Source organism: Mustela nivalis (genome assembly GCF_964662115.1).
Source record: "Mustela nivalis genome assembly, chromosome: 3".
NCBI classification, from domain to species: Eukaryota; Metazoa; Chordata; class Mammalia; order Carnivora; family Mustelidae; genus Mustela; species Mustela nivalis.
This window is the reverse complement of record NC_139022.1, coordinates 19727632-19753239: the sequence shown is the minus strand read 5'-3', so window position 1 is coordinate 19753239 and position 25608 is coordinate 19727632. Positions and strand designations below refer to the sequence as shown.

At 41.5% G+C, this 25608-nt stretch overlaps 1 protein-coding gene across 5 annotated transcripts; it reads left to right on the top strand.

The window, feature by feature from the left end:
• The first annotated feature begins 363 nt into the window (after positions 1-363).
• Positions 364-25608, top strand: LOC309861350 (conserved oligomeric Golgi complex subunit 2-like). Of its 5 annotated transcripts, none has more exons than XM_082724162.1 (5): positions 384-553; positions 19674-19835; positions 21554-21616; positions 23836-23916; positions 25561-25608. In XM_082724162.1, exons 1-5 carry the CDS (start codon positions 482-484, stop codon positions 25591-25593), a joined length of 411 nt encoding a protein of 136 aa, XP_082580288.1. In that variant the 5' UTR covers positions 384-481; the 3' UTR covers positions 25594-25608. The 5 variants fall into 5 exon arrangements, 2 of the variants coding, with proteins under 2 accessions (XP_082580287.1, XP_082580288.1); XR_014309891.1 differs by lacking the exon at positions 384-553 and adding an exon at positions 560-704 and having other exon boundaries at positions 25561-25578; XR_014309892.1 differs by lacking the exon at positions 384-553 and adding an exon at positions 18710-18785 and having other exon boundaries at positions 25561-25578.

Genomic DNA, 25608 nt, shown 5'->3' with positions numbered 1-25608 from the left:
AACCGGCCGCAGAAGTAAAGGGCCAGCATCCCGCCACAGCTATGCTTCCCGCGGGACAATCTCGGGAGAAGGTCCTGGAAGAGGCTCGCAGGCCGATTTTCCGAGGGAAACGGCGAGGTGGGGAGGGAGCGCCCCTGACCCTACCCGCCCTCCCCTCTCCCGCTCACCCCGCATCACCAGCGGAGGGGCTGCTCCGCAGAAACTTACTCGAGGTTGTAGTGTCGCCCTCCGCCGCATGGGGGCCGCATCACCTGCTGGCTCGGCGTTAGCGGTCCGCACCCCTCTCTTGGCGGAGGCAGGCAGAGGCGGGCCTGCGGAGTCCTCTTTCATTGGCCGGGTCGCAGACGCTGCCATGTTGGAGGAAGCAGTGCCTTCTGTTCGGTGGAAACGCCGTGGCTTCACCGGTAGCGTCGGTAGGAGCGCAGCCTCCTACCTTTCCTCCTCGCTCGAGTGTCGGTGCTGAGAGGCGACGGCCGGCGGAATGGAGAGAAGTAGGATGAACCTGCCCAAGGGGCTGGACAGGCTCTGCTTCAACAAGGACGTGTTCATGAAGGTGCGCGCCTGGGCTCTGCTCCCCGGAGCTGGGCCGTGGGTGGCCTGCCCTCCTTGGCCCTCCGGGGCCTCTCCTCGGGCTTCTCCTGCGGGCTTCCTGGGCCGTCCCCGCCCCGGACGGGTCCTCGGCAGGGACCTCACTGCACTTCGCAGTGAGTCTCTTGGCCTCGAGTGGGCTAGGTGCAACCTGGAGAAAGCACTCCTGTGAAATCGTGCACATTGAATGAAAAGGCCTGAAAGTTCAGGGCAAGTGGTTTTGAGCTAAACGTAAAAGCCCCAGACCCGTAGGACCCGCTTCTGGTACCGTGCGGCACAGTAAGACCGCCGCTCCCCCAGCCTGACAGAAGCCTCCCAGTGCCTTGTGCCTAGAAGCTCAGCGACTGTGCGTTGAACACATCTCTGAACACACGTACTTACCAGGAATCGGGTCAAAAAGGCACTTAAGCTAACGTTTATGCCTGACTTTCGTCTTAAGCTCAGAATGAGAAATCTGAAAGACTGTACTGTCCTTACTGGTTCTGGTCCAGTACTACAAAGCATACCAAGCTCCTTTTCTAATGTTGCCCTACTTCTCTTGGTGAAGTCAGCCTCAAGCTGGCAGCAGATAACTGTAGGACATAAACTTACAGAATAGAAATTTAAACTGAAAAGACTTTACTGACAGGAAAGGTTCATCAGACATAGCCTTGAAAATGTCCCAAGGTTTGAATCAGAGCCAGGAGGAGCTTTATCTGTTTTCTGTATCCCTCTGGGTCTGTACTTAAACTATCAAAACGTATATGTTTAATTTCTAAGGATTGGGACTTAGTAGCTGGTTTCAGTGTTAAAAAGTTTTGGCTCTGTAGGTACCTAAAATTCTGAAGAGTTTGATTTTCTTACTTTTTATGGCTTCAAGTCATAATATGTTTTTTTCTTTTTTGGGTTAACCAGCTAGTTCCTTTTTGATACTTGCATTCAGATCACATCTTCCAAACTCTGGCTTTAAAAGTGCTTATGTCTGGATCCTCTGCGGTGTGGCCATATCATTTTTAATATGTAGGGATGTCTAGACGAAGGTATATTGCACTCTTGTTCTTGTATGGTGATGTTAAGCCACTGTAATAAAAGGTGTAAAGTGAATGGAGTGTCTGAAGGAGAGCACAGAGTGAATTCTCTGATCCAGAAACCTTTTGTTAATGAAAGACACGTGATGAGGAGAGAGGTCATTGGAAGAAGAAAAGGCACACACATAGACTTAAAGAATCTCAAAGCACGGAAGTCTCTTTAGCTTGTCTGTCTTTGGACTTCGTCAGGCTTTCTTTGGGCCTAACACTAGTATTTTCTAACACTTCCTAGCCCTGCCATCTTTCTCACTCTGAGCTGACAGAATGCCTTTGGTCAAAGCAGCTTTGGAAAATAGAAATCTCAAAATAGCAGTTCTAAAGTAGGACTTAGAGGTAGGAAGAGAGCAAACTGGGAAAGTGGCTAGAATGCCAGCAATCCCATATTCTTTCAAAGCTCTGAAATTTCTGAATATAATGTACAATTTGTAGTGTTAATGAACATGACCCCTTCATACATAGAAGGAAAATACATGGAACAGCTGTTCTGTGTAAAGTGGGATTGATCTTCTATGTGGGAGCTGGAGATAAAGGTTATTTGCAATTTCTGTTTCCATCAGAGAGATGTTTTGTTAAGTTACAGTTCCGAGGCAGAAATGAGCGGAGAGCTTGCTGTCGGGGTTGTATTTCTACATAGGTGTCTTGTTTGGCACATTTTGGAATGAGACTGGGATGGTAGAAAGGGAGATGGGGTGGGGCTGCGGGTTGCACCTTGGACACTGCATACATTGAGGGGTCCATGTTGATGCAGTCTTCATGGTAGAGTTGCAGTCAGGTTTACAGCAGGAAGTTGCATGGTCATATCTGTTGAGTTCGAGCTGACTGGTGGCAGGAGACTACTTAAAAAGTCATGTTTATGAGATCTAATAAGAAATAGAAGGGGAAAGGTATGCAAAAGAGGTAGGTGATCAAAGTGCAGGAATGGCAGATGGGGAAGGGTCACCTGGGGCAGAGGCACTGGCAACATCATACTTTGTCGGCTTAGAAATCCGAAAATCCTTTGGGTTGACATCCAACTAATAGATGAGCAGGACATAAGGTATTGGTAGTAGGGGGAGAAAGTGGCATAACAGATAAATTAGACCATTTACATGGGTGTGCTATTGACATCACAAGTAGCCTTCCTCTTTCATCTCCAGTCGTACAGAAAAATTAGCAGCCATCCCACGGGACCTCTTCCATCCTGCTGATCATGATCCCATTCTTGTATTTGTCCCCTTCTCCTCTTCGCCTGGTACGGGGAGGGGCTCTCCTTCCTCCTCGGGTTCAGTCTCCACTCTGGCTCAGAGTCCATGCCCTCCCGCCCTTCCAGGAGCCTGCAAGGATCCTCTCCCCTGCACTCCTTCCCATCACGCGCTCCTGTTTGATCCTCTCCCACTTGACTGCCCCACCTCTAGGTATTGCCCTGTCACTGTCGCGACTGCCCCACCTCTAGGTATTGCCCTGTCACTGTCACGCATCACAGCCAGTGCTCAGGGGTTGACTTGACTTTCCCACCTTCCACCCTTCAGGCCCTGTCATTCCACTAAAGAGTTCTTACCAAACTGTTTCTAAGTCAGCGCACCTGACCTTTCTCTGTCTCCTTACTCGACATCGCAGTAAACCAAATGCTCTGCATTGCTTCCTGTCTTTCTTCTACCTCTCTGATGTGTCTCCTGTGCAAAATCATGCTCCTGGTAGCCACTGAATGCTGATTATGGGCTCAGCCCCGTGTTCCTTTCTTTCCCTAGATGACCTTTTGTGCAGCTTCATGACCACCTATCAGCAGGTAAGGCAGATTCCTGTCTCTGGTCCACACGCCTCCTGAGCACCAGTTCTGTGTATCGGACTTGCTGACCTTTCTTCTCGGATGTGTCTGTGGCCCCTCAGACTCATCAGGTTCAAGACGGAATTCATGAGCACCTCCTCCACCGAAAACCACCTTTCTTATTCTATTGCCTCTCTCGGTAAACACTTCATCCGTTTAGCCTGGAGTCAGGAAACCAGAAGTCAACTCCTACTCTGTCACCTTTCCAAAATCTAGTTTGTTACACCAAGTCCTGTGGATTTCACTTACTAAACCTCTTGAGTCCATATACTTCTTTCCATCTCTTCTCGTACCTTTGCAGTGCGCCCTTGCCATCACACCATAGAAGCTTCTCACCCAGTCTCCATGTGCCTTCCTTGTCTTTCTGGCCCCTGGTCTACACTGCAGGCAAGCCACTCTTGTCAGAATGCGGATGTGATCTTGTATGTACCAGGTGACTGGTCAGTCCACCAGCTCTTGAAAAACCATTTTCCCACGCACTCGAAGGTATTTCAAAGAGAATCAGTCCCCCATGGGGTAGTTTTCCTTGGTAGACAGTTTGTTTCTGCAATAAGCCATCTGCCTCCTTCGAACTTCTCTGTGTCAGTTCCTCTCTGGAACCTGTGGCTTCGTTGGCACCCCGGGTAGGCACATGATGACCTTTTCCATGAGAAGTGAAGGCAGGAGCCCTCTGGACGGTGAATGTATGTACCCTCATGTTCCATTGGTAAAAGAACCGTGTGTGGGGGTGGGGGGTAAGTCCTTGAGGCTCCTCCCTGTTCTAATTGGGTGAACTGGGAATTTTGAGGCAGGAAGCAGGTCCTGTGTGTCCTTGTTTGCAGGGAGCATGCATTCTGATGGACAAAACGGAAAAGGGGAAGAATGAGCAGCTGCTCAGATCTGTTTGTACTGTGCTGGCTGATTAGCTGTGACCTGCAGATGTGGGTCCCATCCTCGGCTCTGCTCTCTGCCTGCTTATGTCTGACTTGGGGCAAATCACTCGCCTCCGGCCTTCTGTTTGCTTGTTAGTATAATGAGGTGGTGCTTATCTATGTGATCTTTGCCGGCTCCTCTGAAAAGACTCTAGTCCATCCTGGCTTGCAGATAAGGAAACTGAGGCCTGAGGTGTGATGACTTCCTTTAAAGCCACACAGCTAGTTGGGGCCAATCACAGGCCAGATCTCCTGACCCCCACGCATCAGTCCTTGGAAATCCTACTGTAATATGTTCCTTTCCAGAGGCCACAGGTGGGAACTGAGTGAAGTGGGACAATCAGAACATTAAGAATAGCGCAGAAGATGGCACAATGTCCGCATGCATTGGCACCTGCATTTCACCAATAGGGCCACCTCTTACCTTAGAAGAAGTTCCCACAGGGCTGGTGATCTGGATGCCTGGCCTGGAGCTTAGCTATGGTAAATGGGACCAGAGGGAAGTGATGGCTGTTTGAGGTGGACTTTGTTGACAGCAGCTGGAGATAGCAGCTGACAGAGGAGGAAGAGGGAAGAGTGACAGACGGCAGATAGCCGCAGGCCCGCAGGTCAGCCACTGTTGCCCAGGGTCTCCCATCCCCAGGAGCCGACTTCGTATCACAGGAGCTGAGTGCTTACCCTGTGGGTTCTTAGTTCGATGTCACGTCTTGATGACAAGATTCCATTCTCTTCCGCATCAGTGTGAGACAGACATCGTAATGAAATTCTAATTAGCCAAATATGGAATGTAAGCCTGGGACTCATTTTATAGAGTAATTTTCTTATGTGAACTACTTTCCCTGATGATAGAGGAGTTGTGACGATGTAACATCAGATAAAGTTTATCTGATTGGCACTTGTAAGAAGGGTTCCCGGCAAAAAAGAACTGTTTTTTTGTTGTTGTTGTCCTCCCTTTTGATCTTTCCTTTCCATTCCTTTTTTTTTTTTGTCTTGTGAGTGGTCATCTGATTTATAAAAAGATGCAACAAAAAGTAAAATGGTACAAGATAATCAGTTTCAAAACATAAAAAAGTGAGTGTCTTTAGCCATAGCTCAGAACAGAGGAACTGGGTAAGGAGAATTGCTTGTATGAACTGGCAACAGGAAAAGTTGGTAAAGGAGAGCTGAGGAACTCTATTAAGACATAGGAGTGAGGGGCTCCATCATCATCTGGCATTTGCTCAGTGTCGTCTATATGGTTAGAGATGTCCATGATGGGAACTCCAGCAATCTTCTGGGTCTGGGTCAGCTGATGCCACAGTGTAACACTCTGAAGTACTTCCATACTGAGCAGTCATCTGCATAGTTTGTCTTGTGTGTACGTGGTAATCATTTGAATCTTGGCTCTTTCGCAATCTTTAGAGCCTCTTGATACTTTCACCCCGGTTTCTCAGTTTCAGCCATTACACAGTCAGTTGTACAACTGGTAAACTTGGCACACAGCCCATCCATCATTGACCAGTCAAGTGTGGCTTAAATAGAAAAGTTGATAAAGTCGGTACCAACCAGGATGTGGTAAGTCGGCCCAGCTGTGTGTTTATATTGGAAAAAGCAGGAGGGATGTTGGGGGACTTCTCTTTCCTTGAGTGCATGGGATCCTTCTTTTCTTTCTTTTTAGGTTTTAATCTGTCCTTCTCTCAGAGAAGGATCTCAGAGCTAAGCATTCGCTTCCCAGTCACATACTTTCTTGCTTTCTCTTGCTTCCCCATGTTCACATCATGCCCATTTCTCCTTGCTTTTGATTTTCTAATTCACTCTTTATAGTACCATAAAACTTATTTAAATAAAATGTTGGCCTACTAAGTCATTGATTATTAGTAAGTTCTTTGTTCAAAATTTGAGAGCAAGAAGTATTATGTAAATATATCTTTTTGTTATTTAACTAGTCTTACAACATTTAGCATCAAATTTCTTGAAACATTTAAACAAATTAATCACAAAATCGGGCTTGGGCTCTTTCTTTCTTTTTTTTTTTAAGTAATCTCTATACCCAACATGGGACTTGAACTCACAACCCTGAGATCAAGACCTGCACGCTCCAGTGTCTGAACAAGCCAGGTGCCCTTTGGGCTTTTTGTTTTTAAGTTCCTCAGGTGAGGGGGTGCCTTAGTGGCTCAGAGGTTTAAGCTTCTGCCTTCAGCTCAGGTCATGGTCTCAGGGTCCTGGGGTCGAGCCCTGCATGGGACACTCTGCTCAGCATGGAGCATGATTCCTTCTCTCTCTGCCTACTTGTGATCTCTCTCTCTCTGTCAAATAAATAAATAAAATCTTAAAAAAAAAGTTCCTTAAGTGATTCTAATGTGTGACCAGTGTTGAGAACTCTAGCACTGGATAATTCCTTTAAATAGCTCAAGAAATTAATTTTGAAAAGCGAATGAAAAGCCTACATAGATTATGATTGGTGTTAAATTGAGGGGAAAAAAGAGATAAAGAGAAGAAATCAGCTGGAACAGAGTGTAATTAGGTACTCAAATATTTGTTAGATGGATAAATACATTATGGAATGTAGGGTTTGTTGTTTTTTTTGTCTCTTCATAAATATGTCAAATGGGTATATAAATTCAAGAAAGGAGTTTGATATAAAATTGATTAAAATGTTAGAACAGAAGTTTTTTAGAATTTTAGTGTTACTATTTCATGATGCTTTTAAGATGATCTCTCTGTAGATGGTGGGAAGATCTTGTTAGCATATGTTTTTAATTTCTCAAGCTTGAATAATTTAGTCACCGAACAAAGATTTAGAATGAGTTTTGGGAGACACAAGTCCTAGATTATGTCCCCACCTAGCTGGGTCAGAGATTTGAGAGCAGGGGCTGGAGGGAAGAGCTCCAAGGACATTTTTGTATACATGCTGATACCTTGGGTGGGAACCCTCTTCCCACACTTCCGGTGGCTAGCTCTTTTGTGTCATTTGGATCTCAATTCATTGTTCTATATTTCCTGGTTCATCCAAGTTAAAATACATCCCATTTGTCACTCAACCTTTACTGTGTCCTGTTTTCTTTTTAGCTGTGATCACTATTCATTAATCACTATTTGATCACTGTTCATTAATATAATGTTTGTTTACATATTTATTTTCTCATTTCTGCATTAGAATATCTGCTCCTTAAAAGCAGAGACCTTGTCTTTTCTTTTCATGACTGTGTCCCCAGGTCTTAGAGCAGAGCTGGAGTTGCATGATAAATATTTGAGGAATATTTATGGGATATACAGGGACATTTATTCATCTCTGTTGTCCATTGTTTTCAAGAATGGTTGGAAACACACACATACGTGAGCTCACACAAACTTTCTATGTCTTTCAACCCCTATGTAATGTGCAGATTAGTGCTTAACTATTTTGGTTTTTTGTCTCGATGAAATGGGACATGTTTCATAAATTTCATATGCCCTCTTAGTACTTCTCATCATTACAGAGTGATGGTTCTTGGGGATTCTGCTTCTCGTGGAGATAGTATATAGTGATTTTATAGGTCCATGTATCTGGGAAGGAGTGTTTTACTTCTTGGCATCTTAGAGAACTTCAATCTTTCCAAATTCTATGTAATTTTCATAGCATTAAAGCTACTAATTTCAGATTATTGGTAAGTTTTAAATGATTAATTCCCAGGTTACTTTGAATTAGTCTTTGTTTGCCATCCCTGATTGCAGCTAGTTAGTAAAGTAGCTAAACTTTTAAACTCTACTTGGTTTTAATTTTGAGTGATGTCACTGCTTCTCTCATGGTTAATGGTTCTTAATTACCTGCAGCTTGTCTGGTTTGCTCATTTATTTTTCTGTGTTCCAACACCTCTTGTGATCTCCCAACTTCTGGCCTTTTGGGGGATTTGTACTTTAACTGGGTTCAGATAGGAAATACCCCTGAGTACAGATATTTTTCTTCTAACTTCACTATCTCCTATTATTAATGTATTACATTGTTGTGGTACATGTGTTACAACTGATGAACCAGCATTGATACAGTATTAATTAAAATCCATGGTTTACATTAGGGTTCACTCCTCTTTCTATAGTTCTGTGGGTCTTGACAAATGTATAATGTTATTTACCTACTGTTGGTATCTTTCAGCCTAGTTTCATTGCCTTGAAAAACCCTGTACCTCATCTATTTGTTTCTTCTCCTCTCTCTGCACCCTCCTTGCTCACCCCTCAGCCCGGGATCTTTTTACTGTCTAGAGTTTTACCTTTTTAGAGGCACCTGGCTGGCTTAGTTGCTAGGGCATCTGACTCTTGATCTCAGGGTTGTGAGTTCTAGCCACCACATTGGGTATAGAGATGACCTAAAAAATAAATAAAAATTAAAATGTTGGTTAATTTTTACCTTTTCCAGAATGCCATAGAGTTGGAATCATATAGTATTTAGCCTTTGAGACTGGTCCTTCACTTAGCAATATGCGTTTAAGGTTCTTCGAAGTCTTGTGGCTTAATAATTCATCTTTTAATTGTCGAATAATCCGTTGTGTGGGTGTGGCACAGTGTACCTGTTCACCTACTGAAGGAGATTGGATTGCTTCAAAGTTTTGGCACTTCAGAGAATAAAGCTGCTGTAAATATCCGTGTGCAGGTTTTTGTGTGGACACTAGTTTTAAGCTCTTTTGGGTAAATACAAAGGAGCACAATTACTGATCTTATAGTGAGAATGTGTTTAGTTCTGTGAGAAACTGCCAAGCTGTCTCACACAGTGCCTCCCATTTTGCATTCTGACCAAACAGTGAATGAGAGTTCAGTTGTCCCACATCCTTGCTAGCATTTGGTATTACTAGTGCTTTGGATTTTTTATATTCTACGTGATATGTAATAGTACCTTGTTTAAATTTGCAATTTCTTAATGACATACAAAGTTGAGCATCTTTTCAGATCCTTTTTTTTTGTTTGTTTTTAAAGATTCTATTTATTTATTAACAGCACAAGCATACGGAGAGGTAGCAGCAGGCAGCAGGAGAGGGAAAAAAGCAGGCTCCTCGCTGAGCCGGGGGCCCAGTGTGGATTTCAGTCCCAGGACCAGAGCTAAAGGCAGATGCTTAACTGACTGGGTTTCCCAGCCACCGCTCTTTTCACATTTTTAAATTAGGTTTGATTTCTTGTTGCTACTAAGACATCTTTATATTATATTTCTTATTTTAAGTACTTTACCATGGCTGTGTTTTGCAGATATTTTCTCTACTCTGTGACTGGTCTTTTCATTCTCTCTCTCTTTTTTTTTTTTAAGATTTTATTTATTTATTTGTCAGAGAAAGAGCGAGCGAGAGTGAGCACAGGCAGACAGAGTGGAAGGCAGAGTCAGAGGGTGAAGCAGGCTCCCTGCGGAGCAAGGATCCCAATGTGGGACTCGATCCCAGGACGCTGGGATCATGACCTGAGCCAAAGGCAGCTGCTTAACCAACTGAGCCACCCAGTTGTCCTGTCTTTTCATTCTCTTAACAGTGTCTTTTACAGAGAAGTTTAATTTTAACAAAGTCCCTCTCATCAATTTTTTTCTTTTGTAGATCATGCTTTTGGTTTTATATCTGAAAAGTCATTGCCAAATCCAAGGATCCCTACATTTTTTCTTATGTCATCTTTAAGAAGTTTTGCATTTTACGTTTAGGTTTTGTGAAAGGTGTGAAAAGTTTGTTTTTATTCTTTTCATTTGTTTGTTTTTTCTTATCAATGTCCCATTGTTCGGTTCCATTTGTTGAAGACTGTCCTTGCCATTGAGTTGCCTTTGCCTGTGTGTGTGGATGTTGTTCTGGGCTCTCCACTCTGTTCCAAGCACCTGTCTCTTTTGCCAGGCACCTTCTGTCTTAATCACTATAGCTTTAATGGTAAGTCTTGAGATTGGGTGGTGGCAATCGTCAATTTCCTTTTTTTCCCCGCTCTTTAATATTTTGTTGACTACCCTGGGACTCTTGGTTTTCCAGTTTTCCATCCAAATTTTAGAGTCAACATGTTGGTATCCACAGAATAACTTCCTGGCATTTTGATTGGGATTGCATTGAGTCTGTCGATCAGTTTGGGAAGAACTGACCTCTTAACAGTATTGAGTGTTCTTACCCAAGATTATGGACTTTCTTTCCACTTCACATCTTACCTTGCTTGTTATCTTTCATCAGAATTTTATACTTTTTCTCATATAGATCTTGTGCATATTTCGTTAGATTTGCACCTAAGTATTAATTTTTTTGGTATGCTAATGTAAATGGTCTTGTGTTTTTAACTTCAAATTCCACTTGTACATTGCTGGTATATATGAAAGCAATTGACTTTTTAAATTTTTTAATTAAAATTCAATCTCGTTAACATACAGTGTACTTTTAGTTTCATGGTTAGAATTTCGTGATTCATTGGTTGCATACAACACCCAGAGCTCATCCCAACAAGTGCCCTCCTTAATACCCCTCACCCAGTTACCCCAACTTTCCCCTCTCCAGTAACCCTCAGTTTGTTTCCTGTAGTTAAGTCTCTTGTGATTTGCCTCCCTGTCTGTTTCTATTTTTCCTTCCCTTCTCCTATATTCATCTGTTGTTTCTTAAGTTCCACATGAGACTGAAACTATATGGTATTTGTCTTCCTCTAGTTCCATCCATGTCCTTGCAAATGGCAAGATTTTGTTCTTTTTGATGGCTGAGTAATGTGTGTGTGTGTGTGTGTGTGTGTATGTATACCACATCTTCTTATCCATTCATCTGTTGATGGACATCTGGGCTCTTTCAATAGTTTGACTATAAACATCGGGGTGCTTTTGCCCCTTCAAATCACTTTGTGTACTTTGGATAAACATCTAATAGGGCAATTGCTAAGTCGTTGGGTTGTTACATTTTTAACTTTTTGAGGAGCCTCCATACTGTTTTCCAGAGTTGCATTCCCACCAACAGTGTAGGAGGATTCCCCTTTCTCCACATCTTCGCCAACATGTGTTGTTTCCTGACTTATTAATTTTAACCATTTTGACTGATGTAAGGTGGTGTCTCATTGTGGTTTTGATTTGTATTTCCCTGATGCTGAGTGATGTGGAGCCCTTTTTCATGTGTCTGTTGGCCATTTGGATGTCTTCTTTGATCTGTTCATGTCTTCTGTCCATTTCTTGACTGGATTTTTTTGTTTTTTGGATGTTGAGTTTGATAAATTCTTTATAAATTTTGAATACTGGCCCTTTGTCTGATACATCATTGGAAAGCAATTGACTTCTGTATTTTAACTGTGTATTGTGCAGACTTGCTATAATCACTTGACTAGTTTCAGGAGGGTGTGGGGTGTGAAGTCTTTGTATTTTCTGTAGACAGTCATGTCATCTGTGAACAAAGTTTTATTCTTTCCCAGGTTGTACACCTTTTGTTTCCTTTTCTTACCTTATTTCATTAGTTTGGCCTTCCAGTATAGTATTGAATAGTAGTAGTATAAGGGACATCCTTGCCTTGATTCCCTGTCTTCTATTTTCTCAGTATTAATATCATGTTAGCTGTGGATTTTTGGAAACATTCTTTATCAAGTTGAGGAAGTCCTCCTATTCTTAGTTTCCTGAGGGTTAATAATGAAGAGGTGTGGATTTTGTTAAATGTTTTTTTTCCTCCCTTCATTGATATGATCATGTGATTTTCTTTCTGTTGATATGATGGATCACATTGATTTTCTAATGTTGAACATTTTCTAATGTTGCATACCTGGAATAAATCCTACATGACCCTGGTGTATAATTTTTTAATATAGTGTTTGCTTTTATTTGCTAATTTTTGTTGAAGATTTTTGTGTCTGTGTTCATGAGAGATACTAGTTTGTAGTTTCTTTTCTTGTAGTATTGGTTTTGGTGTCAGGGTAATAATGATCTCCTAGAATGATTTAGGAATGATTTAGGAAGTACTCCTTCTAGTTTTACTTTCTGGAAGAGATTTTAGAGAATTGTGTAGTATTCCATAAATGTTTGGTTGAATTTACAGTGATTGGGATTGTTAGCAGTAGCCCTCCCTTCTTTCATCTGATATTAGTAATTTATGTCTTCTACCTTTTTTTCTTTGTTTGACTGGCTAAGGGTCTATCTGTTTTATTGATGTTTTCAAAGAAACAGACTTGGGGTTTATTGATTTAAAAAAAAAATTCCTGGTTTTAATTACATTGATTTCTGCTCTAATTTTTATTTTTTTTCTACTTCCTTTAGTTTTTTTTTTTTAATGATTTTATTTGACACAGAGAGAGTCAGTGAGAGAGGGAATACAGGCAGGAGGAATGGGAGATGGAGAATCAGCCTCCCTGAGCAGGAAGGACCCTAGGACCATGTCCTGAGCCAAAGGCAGATGATTAACCAACTGAACCACCCAGGAGCCCCTCCTTACTTTAGATCTGATTTTGTTGTTGTTGCCTAAAATGGAAGCTTAGATTATTGACTTTAATCTTTTTTTTTCTAATATTTGCATTCAGTACTGTATTTTCCCTTTAAGCAGCATTCCACACATTTTGCTACATTGTATTTTTTTGAGACTGGTCTCCTGTCATTTAGAAGTGTGTCATTTAATTTCCATGTATTTTGGACTTCTTCAACTATCTTCTGTTACTGATTTTTAATTCCATTGTGGTCTAAGAACATACTTGGTATAATTTTTATTTTTAAAAATTTGTTGTGTTTTGTGGCCCAGAATTATTCTGTCTTGATGAGTGTTCCATATGAGCTTAAGAAGAATGTGCGTTGCACTATTACTGGGCGAAATAGTCTGTGTACATCTGTTGTACGGTAATTGATGGTGGTGTTAAGTGTGCCATGTCTGGACTGAATCCTTGTTGCCCTGCTGCTGGATCGGCCCATTAATGATGGAGAAGTGTTGAAGTCACCAGCTGTGATAATGGAATTGTTTATTTCTCCCTGCAGTTCTGTTAGGTTGTGTCTCACCTGTGTTGATCAGGCACACATACCTTAAGGATAATTGTGTCTTCTTGGTCAGTCGATTTCTTTATCATTATGTAATGCTGCTCTTTATGCCTGATAATTTTCCTTCTCTGAAATCTGCTTTGTCTGAAATTCATGTAGCTACGCCATTGTTCCTGTGATTAGTGTTACTTTGGATTGTTTTTAATGTATCCTAGCATTTAGCTACATTAGTTGATATTTAAGTTGTTTCATTTTTCATCAAAATATAATTCACAAAGCATAATAGTTGCCATTTTAAAGTGTACTCTTCTCTGGTTTTTAGTATATTTACTGTGTATATGGTACATACGTCACTTCTGTATAATTCCAGAATGCTTCCATCACCCGAAAAATAAACCTCTTACTTCCAATTCTCCCCTCCCCTTATTCCCTAGCAATCATGAATCTACTTTTTGTTTTTATGGATTTGCCTTTTCTGGAACATCTCATATCAGTGGAATTGTATAACATGTGACCTTTTGTGTCTGGCTTCCTTTAACCTGAGAGTAGAATGTTTTCAGACTTCACTTGTGTTGTAGCATGTAACAGTTTATTCCTTTTTATGGTTGTGTAAGAGGCTCTTCCACATTTTATGTATCCATTCATCAGTTGATGGACGTTGGGTATATATCTTTTGGCTGTTACGAGCAGCGCTGCTGTACACATTCATGTACAGGTTGTGGCAGGAACATCTGTTGTCAGTTCTGTCGGTGTCATACCCCTAGACGTAGAACTGCTGGGTAATTGTACGTGCGTAACTTCTTGAGGAGCTACCGAGCTGTTTGCTGCCTTAGCCACACTGTTTTACATTCTCTCCGACAATACAGGAGGGTTCCTGCTTCTCCGCCTTCTTGCCAGCACTTTTCTTCTTCTTTTTTTTCTTTTTCTTTTTCTTATTTTACCATAGTTGTCCTAGTGGGTGTGACGTGGCATCTGCATGTGCTTTTGATTCGCATTTCCCCAATGACTAAGGATGTCGAACATCCCGACATGTGCTCTTGACCGTCTGTGTATCATCTTTGGATAAATGTCTATTCAAAAGTCTTTGGCTTGTTTTTAAATTAGGTTATTTGTCTTTTTGTTGTTGAGTTCTAAGAGTATATTTGCATATACTGGTTATTAGACCCTTGTCAGACAAATGATTTGCAGATACTCTCTCCCATTCTGTGGGTTGTCTTTTCACGTTCTCTGTAGTGTCCTTTGACACACGAAAGTTTTTATTTTGATCAAGTTCAGCTTATCTAATATTTCTTATTGCTTTGTGTATCATGTCTAAGAAAGCTTTTCCCGATCCAAAGTCATACAGATTTTCACCTGTTTTCTCTGAGTGTTACAGTTTTGACTCTTACATTTAAATCTTTGATCCATTTTGAGTTATATTTTTGTGTATGTGTGACGTTGCTGTTCCAAGTTCATTCTTTTGCATGTAGATATTCACTTGTCCCAGTAGTAGGCACTCGAAAAGACTGTTCCCCCCCCCCCCATTAAATGGTCTTGGCATCCTTGTGAAAAATCAGTTGACCATAAATGTATGGGTTGTAAATACTTTCTTTTTGAATACTTGGGGAATCTACACTATAAAGTAAAACCATTCCTAAAGTAGTAAAACCATTCTTGGTTAAGTGAAATGGGTCTCTATTATGGCACTGTGAGTTTGGGTTTGCTTTTCACAGCAAACGCTGCCTAACCCAGTATTCACAGATGTTCCGAGTTATTTAGTCATGTGTTATGCAACTTTTGTTTATCTGAGAACAAATGCATAAATGGTAAGTTGAGTACTAATATTACCTAATAGCATTTGTTCATTGAGGCTAAGTTATATGATTTACTTATTTATTTATTTATTTATTTATTTATTTATTTAAGATTTTATTTGAGAGTGAGAGAGTGCAGGAGCAGGAGGAAGGGACAGAGGGAGAAGCAGGCTCCTTGCTCAGCAGAGCGCCTGATGTGGAACTCAAACCCAAGAGACTGGGATCATGACCTGAGCCAAAGGCAGATGCTTAACCACATAGGCACCCCAGTTATACAATTTAGAATGCCATCATGAAGTTCAAGAACTTCAACAATGTGTAACTGAGGCAGGGAAAGTGATCGACCTAAAGGTATACAGTTGATGAGTAGGATGGCCAGGATTATGAACCGAGACCCCCTCCCGTGATGTACTACATAACTATGATGTAAGGTCTGAAATTGTCTCCGGAGAGAAAGGTCCAGGCTAATTTGGTCACCAGTGTAAGGAGCAGGTGGCTTTCTGTAGATGACTGTGAAATTACGGTTTGGTATGAAGTCCTTCTCTCCGACACTAGCACGGTCAGTCTTTGGTTGATTAACTAAAAAAGTCAGTTTAAACAAGTACTCTTAGGGAATGGTACATACAGTTTTTAGCATTTTATTTGGAAAAAAATATGTACATTTATTCTCCATTGAAACAGTGCCAGGTCTTTTCTCTGGAAACTGGCCTGCAGATTAGATTTCTGAGTTATCACAGCACTTGGGTCGCTCAATAGGTTAGGCATCTACCTTCGGTTCAGGTCATGACCTCGGGGTCCTGGGATGGAGTCCCACATTGGGCTCCCTGTTCAGCAGGGAATCTCCTCCCATTGCCCCTTTCCCTGCTCATACTGTCTGTCTGTGTCTCAAATAAATAAAAAGAATCTTTAAAAAAAGCTTTCTATGTTGTCTTTTTTTGCATTCAGTTTCAGTTTCTTTAACTGAATTGAGTGAGAATCCTGTGATCACTCCCTCCCTGCCTGGTACTTGGTCATCTCACCCATACCTAACTTAGCAAAAATTTTCTTATTGATTTCTTTGTATCAAATCTTTCCAAAGTAGCTGTGTTAGTTTTCAAAAGAACAGTGATTTTTTTTGCAGTCATATTTTGTTGGTTTACATAGTGTTTAATGAAAAGTAAGTGTAGGTGTCCTTAACTAGTTTGGGAATCATCACATTTGATTCTTGCTGACTAAACAGGTCATGGAGTTAGGGGAATTAGATAGTAATTTATTGCCTCTAAGCATATAAGCCTACCAGGGTATCACAGTATTGTAAAGGGGAAACACAGGATAGCTAATCCTGTGAGACCAATACTTGGAAATAGGTTATGAAAGATTTGGAACATCTGTTTAATGGGACACTCAGCATGCACATAAAATATTAATAGAAATGTATGTGTTTTATGTAAAGACATTCAAGTTATATTTTTAGATGGGAAATTTTTTTTAATATAATGGGTTTTTATTTTTTATTTTTTTATTCTTTTTTTAAGATTTTATTTATTTATTTGACAGAGAGAGAGAGGTCACAAGGAGGCAGAGAGACAGGCAGAGAGAGGGGGGAAAGTAGGCTCCCGGCTGAGCAGAGAGCCTGATGTGAGGCTTGATCTCAGGACCCTGAGATATGACCTGAGCCGAAGGCAGAGGCTTAACCCACTGAGCCACCCAGGTGCCCCTAGATGGGAAATAGTTTAGAAGAGCATGAATATTTGTGTGTGTGTGTGTGTGTGTGTGTGTGTGTACACATATGTGTGTGTACACACATACATAGAGAAGGTCTGGGGTTTCCATTCAAGATGGTGGCATAGGAGGATCTTGAACTCATCTCTTCTATGAAATACACACTGAATCTATAGCTCCATATGGAAAAATTTCCTGTGGAAAAAACCCTACAACTAGCTGAGTGACTCCTACACATTAGGTGAGTAAGGAAAAAAAACCTATGTTGAAGTAAGAATCAGTCTTGCCATAAACCCCACCCCTGGTACAGCGACCTGGGATTGGGAGGGTACTCAAAACCCCAGGCTTCTCCCTGAGGAGCAAAGGGTTTGAGCCCCACTTCTGGCACCCCAACTTCCAAGACGTACATCTAAGAGACAAGACCCCAAAACATCCAGCTTTGAAAGCCATCAGAGCTTGCACCCATGAGACCCACAAGGCTATAGCAAACTGAGAAACAGTTCTTAAAGCAGTCCCGCGAGTAGACTGACCCACCCTGGAACTCAGCACAGAAGCAGCAGACTGAAATGGGATCAGATTTCTGTGAAAGAGGCTCATTTGCTTATCTTAAAGCCCTGAGGGGCAGGCATCTAATTTAACGTGGATCTGGGAGCCTAGTAAGGTATTCTCCAAAGATGGAGCTGATGGGTACCATCTTTGTGCTGTCCCTCTACCTGGCTTCTGCTTTCTGGTATCTCCTGGAAAGGAGCTTGAATGCTCGTATGATGCCCCAAGGTTTGCAGTTGCTACCCAGGTATACCTCTAGATCACCTGGCTCTAGCGGCTAGCAAGACTCACACTCACGGTAGTGAGTATCACAGTATTTACAACAACCAAGACTTGGAAATAACTAAAGTGTCCACCAATGGGGTGAATGGATAAAGACAATGTGTGTGTATACGATGGAATATTAACCATAAAAAGAAGGAAGTCTTGCCATTTGCAACAACATGGATGGACCTTGAGGATATTGTGCTTAGTGAAATAAGTCAGACAGAGAAAGAGAAATACTGTATGATCTCACTCACATGTGGAATCTAAAAAACAAAACAAAATGAAGTCATAGAGAACAGATTGGTGGTTGCCAGAGGCGAGGTTATAGAGAAAATAGATGAAGGGGTCCAGTGGTATAAACTTCCAGTTAATAAGATAAGCCTTGGGGATGTAATGTACATCATAGTGACTGTAGTAAATAATACTGTGTATTATTGTATATTAATTTTATTATTTTTTATTAGAAATATGTATTATTAGCCCCAGGGTTACAGGTCTGTGAATTGTCAGGCTAACACACTTCCCAGCACTCACCGTAGTACATACCTTCCCCAATGTCCACAACCCCACGACCCTCTCCCTACACCCCTCCCCCCAGCAACCCTCAGTTTGTTTTGTGAGATTAAGAGTCTCTTATGGTTTGTCTCCCTCCCAATCCAATATTTTTTTTTAAGATTTAATTTATTTATTGGACAGACAGAAATCACAAGTAGGCAGAGAGAGAGGAGGAAGCAGGATCCCCGTTGAGCAGAGAGCCCGATGTGGCCTCGATTCCAGGACCCTGTGATCATGACCTGAGCCGAAGGCAGAGGCTTTAACCCACTGAGCCACCCAAGTGCCCCCCTCCGAATCCAATCGTGTTTCATTTTTCCTTCCCTACCCCCACACCCCCCACTTTGCCTCTCAAATTCCTCATATCAGGGAGATTGTATGATAATTGTCTTTCTCTGATTATTTCACTCAGCATACCCTCTAGTTCCATCCACGTCATTGCACATGGCAAGATTTCATTTCTTTTGATGGCTGCATAGTATATTATATATATATATATTTTTTTTTTAAGATTTTATTTATTTATTTGACAGAGATCACAAGTAGGAAGAGAGGCAGGCAGAGAGAGGAGGAAACAGGCTCCCTGCTGAGGAGAGACCTGATGTGGGGCTCGATCCAAGGTCCCTAGAATCATGACCTGAGCCGAAGGCAGAGGCCTTAACTCACTGAGCTACCCAGGTGCCGTATATTATTATATATTTAAAGTTGCTAAAGCTTAATAGTTCTTAGCACAAGAAAAAAATGTGTATGTTTGGTGATGGATGTTAACTAGTCTTAGGGTGATCATTTCACAACAGATAAAAATATGGAATTTTTATGTTGTATGCCTGAAACTAACATGTGTCCATTATATGTCAGTTTCTTTAAAAAGTAATTGATATTTTATTTTTTTAAAAATTATTTATTTATTAGACAGAGATCACAATTAGGCAGAGAGGCAGGCAGAGAGAGAGACAGGGAAGCAGGCTCCCTGCTGAGCAGAAAGCCCAATGTGGGCTTGAACCCATAACCACTGAACCAGCCAGGCACCCCAAAAGTAATTTATATTTTAAAGAGAAAGACTATGGCACCTGGGTGGCTCAGTCAGTTAAGCGTCTGCCTTCGGTTGAGATCTTGATTTCAGGGTCTTGGAATGAACCCTGGCATCAGGCTCCCAGCTCAGCAGAGAGCCGGCTTCTCCCTCTGCCCCTCCTCCCACTTGTTCTCTCTGTCTCTCTCTCTCAAATAAATAAAATCTTAAAAAAAAAAAGTAAAGAGACCAAAACAAAGTCTGGAAGGATGTGAATCGCTGTGTTAAAATTAAGAAGAAAAAGCTGTTTCTATTTTGAGAAGAGCCTCTTTGAAATGTATAATTAAAAGAAATAAAATGCCTGTAGAGTTAGGCAACAGGAGAGAATGGTCTTGGTGAGGGGCCCCCTTTCCCATAATCTTAGGAAGTGAGCAGACCCCCTGATGTCCTGTGTGTGTTCCCCTGCAGTAATACAGCCTCTTATTTCTCTGATCTTATTTTTCTATGTAAAATGTGGTATCAGTGCAATCATTTTTTCTTTCTGGTTTGATTTTCAGGAAGATTTCGATGTCGATCACTTTGTGTCTGACTGTAGGAAGCGTGTCCAGCTGGAGGAACTAAGAGGAGATCTGGAACTCTACTATAAACTTCTTAAAATAGCCATGGTCAAGATCATCAACAAGGATTATGCAGATTTTGTCAACCTTTCCACAAACTTGGTAAACCTGAAATTCACAAGTCCTACACACGCACACACACACACACACACTTTCTCTCTCCTTCATATTTATTAAAAGGGCAGAGTTTTTAGAAACCTTTCAGTTGATTACCCCACCAACCCCACCAGAAACTTGAAGAAATTACCAATTTCATTAATAAAAGAACTAAACTTTTTGGAATACATTTTTTTGTTTTAGTTTTTATTCATTTAAGGTTGCTCTAGTTTGATTATGTTTCAAATTCATTAGTCAACAGTGAAAAGTAAAGGATAATAATACCCAAGAGGTTGTTTTATTAGTTGTGAAAGACCCCTGGCCTGAAAAGTCCCCTCCCCTGGAAGATAGATAGGATAACTAACCGCTTGTTTGCTTTTCTGTGAACCGCTGGCTTTTAGGCGTAGATTAGGTTATTAATTGCGTGATTAATTGCTCTTTTGCCCTTCTGTAACTGTTTGGCTTATAGAAATAATAGAAGACGCCATGATGGCATTCCTACCTTCCCCCTTCTTGTTCCCCCTCCCTGCCTCTCTCCTCCCACGCGCGGGCCCTCAGAACCAATCAGCTTGTTCCCCCTTCCCGCCTCTCTCTTCCGCGTGAGCGGGTCCCCAAAGCCAATCAGCAAACTCCACGTATGCCTTTTTCAAAAGTTCTAACTGTCGACCAATCAGTTGCGCCCCACCCAAAACTTGTTTGTACCTGTCTATAAAAACCCGGCACCACCCCAGCCAGGTGTGCTCAGCTAGCAGGAGCTGCTGACCACCCACAGGCACGCGCTGACCACCCGCAGGCGCCTGTGTAACAATAAAGAACCTCTTGTTGATTGCATCCAGTGGCAGTGTTGGATTCTTGGGTAAGGGGATCCGCGGGTCTTTCAGTTGCTAAGTGATTACCCTGAAGTCGTCCTTGATTTAGACTAATTTGTAGGAGCAAATGTCCACCACTCTTACAATGTTTAATTTACTCCCAGGTATATCTGTTAGCCAGAGCTAGGTTGAGGGAACATTGGCCAATATTGATATTTAAAAAGTTTGGTTTTATAAAAATATAAGAATGATTTGCAGTGAGCTTATCAATTGTTTGTAAAAGCCATTTAGAAATGTTGAATTTTGTTACTTGGCAGAAAAGTCTCCTTGTTGATGCTTCATTTTGTTTTAAATCTGTTTGTCCAGAGAAGCACAGAAAGTTGCAGCTCCATGGGAATTTCAAGAAGCATTAAAATTAATGATGCACATTTGCTTTTGGGAAATATACCACTAAGATAAATATCCCAATAGGATTAAAAACCTAGAAAATTTTACTTCTGTTTAATTTCTATTTTTCTCAAGGCTTATAATAATGTTTAAGAGAGACGTAGCCCGTCAGACTTTCACATCAGCTGGCTGAGTATCATCAATTACAGACAGAGAACTGTTCACCTTCTGTGAAAATTTTTCACATTCATTTAAAATGTCATCTAAAGGCAAATTGTTCTTAAGAAAACTTTCGTTTCTCCTGACTTCCCTTATTTTTATAGTTTCATGTATTTCAACAGATTTTTTTCATATTCTATGAACAACATTAATGGCCAAATAACACTTCTGTTGTTTAGCTAGTTATGTAGCAAAATACGGTTGTGCCAAAAAAATAACTTAAATCTGGTACTGCTTTGATCGTTAAATAGATACGTCACTATTACTCCTTATCGTGATGTGTTTGTGCCAACCTGGTTTTGCCTTTAGGTTGGCATGGACAAAGCCCTCAATCAACTTTCTGTGCCTTTGGGACAGTTACGAGAAGTTCTGGTAAGTCCCCAATTAATGAAAACAGTCTGCTGTGATGCCTGTTGTCCTCGTCGGCTTTTCTCTAAGAATTCTTTTCATCTGTTAGTTTGGTGGTACTGGTGGTTGTATTTTAATGGTTCATGATTATAATATTCACCTTCAGAAGAGTTGTAAATGATTTTGTTTTTGCATATGCTAAAAACCTAAAAAAACATGTTCGATTTGAAGAAGACATATTCTCAGAGTAGACAACCTTAAAATGTCAGGGGAGAGGAAGCATATTTCCAAATTCAACTTATTAATGCCACTTTGGTCATATGTAAGTGGTTTCTAACTTACGAATGACTTGTATTTTAACAGTGTGTAATCTTGTAAATATCCCCCCCCACCCCACGTAATCTACGTGTGGTTAGGTTCCTGGGCTGATCTACAAAAACTGTGTAATCCCTAATGGAACTGAAGGATAATATAAATAAAATGTAATACTTATTAAATGTTACATTTGCATGTTCTCTCAGAAAAATCTCTGTTGTGGGAATGGGACTCCCCACCTATAAGCCATTGGGAATAGGAACTCCACCTGGGTGAACAGTGGAGGGGCAGTTGTGGCATCACTTCTTACAGAAAACTGTGCTGCCCTGTCTCCCCTCCCGCCCCCCCCCCCCGTCTGTGTCTGGTGCCCTGACTTACGGCCTCTGTCCATTCTGATGCCCTGTCGTAAACTTGTCATAAACGACACCATCCTTCCTTGTGTGTCTCCTCTAGCTTGAGTGGCCTCTTACGTCTCTCCCCTAAAACAGTGCCTGCATCCTAGAGAGAATATAAGGAGAACATAATTTAAGGGAAGACACAGTACATGATTAGAACCAAGAAAAATGCGGAGTGATGGAAATATCAGTGCTGAGAAGCCTAGGGGAGGGGCAGGCAGAAAAGAGTTCATGAAACAGGTAAAAATCTTGAGTTGTGCCTTGAGGTAGCCAATACTTTCCATGGTTTATGTCTCATTTGAATTTTACAAAATCTTGTTAAAGATACTTTTCCTTGGAATGGAAGGGATTTTCATGGTCCGCTGTTGGATTCCACACCAGCCGCTGTGGGGCTCTCCCACTGCCTCCTTGGTGTGCCTCCTCCTCCCGGGGCCTCATAGTGGTGTTGTTTCCCAAGCCTAGCCTTCCTTTGGCCTCCCACTCTTCTCTCGAACCCCCTCCCTGGAGGCAGATTTGCTCTACTCACACAGGCTCCCGTCCCACCTCACCCCCTGCCATCACCGTATCCCCTCCCTTTTCCATGGCCTGTTTTTATGGCCACTTTGGTCCTGCTCAGCCACAGGCCTGACCTGCCTTTCTGGTCCCAACTCTGAAGCTGTTCTGTGAGATTCTCAGACCACTGAGGGATACGACTATATCTGTCTTCATTGCATCCCTGTAGGCTGCCACAATACTGACGTCCAGGAGGTGTTTCATAATGTTGATGAAGTGAATTAATTCACCTTCCTGTGGAATTTTTGTGATATGCCTACTTCATTCTAGTTGTTTCTGTTAACCTTTGTTTTGGCCCTAATTCCTAATTATCTCTTTATTTATTAGCTTCTGGACATGTTTCTCTACCTCTGTGCTCTGCCTTTTTCTGGTCTTCTGTTCTTCATTCTTGATTCCTGGTATTTCCATACCCACATTTCATCATCATGCATCAGTGCTTTGACATTCTTTCGTTCTCCAAAATATGCAGAATCTAAAGACTTCATCTCAGTGAAGTTGGCCCTCCATTCCTATTTCTGCTTCTCTCCAGAAGGAAGCCTGCAGTGCACATGGCTGTGTGCCTGTCTGACCCTGCCCCTGAGTGTGTGTGCACTTACATCTGCTCCCCATCCCCTCCCCACCTCGGCAGCTGTGTACACATGGCTTTCAGAGTCCGATTCGAGCCCCGTCGCATTTCCAGACTCTCCTGTACTTTGCTTCATATTATCTGTTCTCCATTCTAAGCCCCCTCATCCCCATAACTTTCACTGTATATGTCATTCTTCTTCTAGCCATGCGACCCTGCCTTCGTGTCATTATGCCCCCAGGTCATGAGTCCCCTCAACAGTAACTGTGTCTGGTATATCATGTTTTTTTTTTTTTCAATATCTGCATAGTACTGGTGCACAGGTATTAATTTCTGTGGAATTGAATGAGATGTAGGAAATTGATAATGTGACAAAACAATGTCTGTAACACATTTTCTTTATTATTCTTTTAAAGAGTCTCAGGTCATCAGTCAGTGAAGGAATTCAGGCAGTAGATGAACGAATGTGTAAACAAGAGGACATAAGGAAGAAAAAGGTACCCTCCAGTAGATTTCTTATGCTGCATGCCAGTTGAAGCCCTCTCCTCTTGTCTCCACGAACTTGCCAGCACTATTCAGCTTTTTTTCTTTTTTTTTTAAATTTAGATTTTTTTCAAAGCTCTCACGCATGTGCATTTTATGCATTATGTCACGTTATCTACCTGAAATAAGAAGACAGAATTTCAGAGGTACCCACACGATCTCAAGATCACCCACTTTTTCCAGAACAAGAAACAGTGATAACTGTTGTCGGTGCAGCGCTTGACAGTTAACGACTGTATAAATTGTCAGCGGCCCTGTAAAGAAAATAGGCCTATATTAGAGACTAGGGGAGAAGTGGGCTTTCCAAAGCAAACTCAGGATTCTGCCGTAGGTTTGCTGTTATTTTCTGATCCTGTGTTCTTTATGTTCTGGTGTTCACTTTAATTTTTTCAATTCCCAGTAGTTAGCATGCGGTGTTGGCTTAGTTTCAGGTGTGTGAGACAGGCAACGGCTCTGTACATCTGAGGGCTCACCCCGGGAGTGTGCCCCTTAGTGCTATCTCCAGTTCCAAGTGTCCCCGATATCATTCATGATCATAACGATGTAGGGGCACAGCGGGCATTGGGAGTCTGGGCTTCTGACTCTCGCCTGCTGCTCTGTACAATGTTTTCTATGTGTATTATTAGCATATTTGTTAAAATCTCAGTGGGGAGAAGCCTGTTTGAGGGACAGGCTTCTGTTTAATTCGCCTCTGGATCTCCTCACAGCTTTTGTCCAAAGAATGCTTGTCGTGCGCTTCCAGACAAAACAGTAAGCTTTGTGAGAGCAGGGTGTATTTCTTGCTTTATTTTCTCGTGCCCCCCCCCCACCCCCCGTCGGAATGAATATCGAGCTCCCAGGGGTGTTCATTATTATTATTATTTATTGAATGGATGACTTTGTATTTTTTTGTTCTTTAAGGATGAGAGTTTTCATAATGTCCCTCAACCTCTTTGATAATATTTGTAGTGTAAAAGGTCTTTAATGATTTGGTGCTTGGGCATATAGGTATATGCACATGTAAACTGAGAGGGCCAGTACAATCGGAAGCCAAAGTTAAAACATGAATAAAGGGCCATAAGAAAACAAATGGAGGGGCGCCTGGTGGCTCAGTTGGTTAAACGTCCGACTCTTGATTTTGGCTTAGGTCATGATCTCAGGATCATGAGATTGAGGCCCGCATTGAGCTCTGTGCTCAGCAGGATGTCTGCTCGAGATTCTCTCTCTCCCTCTGCCCCTCCCCTGCACGTGCACATGCAGTCTCTCTCTCTCTCAAATAAACAAATCTTTTTTAAAAAAATAGGAAAGAAATGCCCATAGAAAGATTCAGGATGGGGAAAAAAAGAAATAAGAGTATAGAATATGAGAAAGCAAAGTCTAGGGTTTTTTTTTTTTTCCTCTATAAACTTGCAATAGAATATGGAAGTATGCTTATTCTAGAACTAAGATTTGCATTCTTGAGAATTCTGTGTTTCATAGAAATATTCAAAATATAGCATGCCCTATATATTTGAAGTTAACTTTTGGTCTTATATTTTCCTGCATTTAGCATGGGAAATAAAGATGATTAAGAGTAAAGATGGTGACGTTTTTTGTTTGCTTAATTTTTATTTTTATAGATGTGTGTGTTGAGGCTTATACAAGTTATTTGATCAGTGGAAAAGATT

Coding starts and splice junctions, on each gene's coding strand:
- LOC309861350 (XM_082724161.1), top strand. CDS start 482: ATGGAGAGAAGTAGGATGAACCTGCCCAAGGGGCTGGACAGGCTCTGC. Junction 554..19,673: donor ACAAGGACGTGTTCATGAAG/GTGCGCGCCTGG, acceptor TTTGATTTTCAG/GAAGATTTCGATGTCGATCA. Junction 19,836..21,553: donor TCAACCTTTCCACAAACTTG/GTAAACCTGAAA, acceptor TTTTGCCTTTAG/GTTGGCATGGACAAAGCCCT.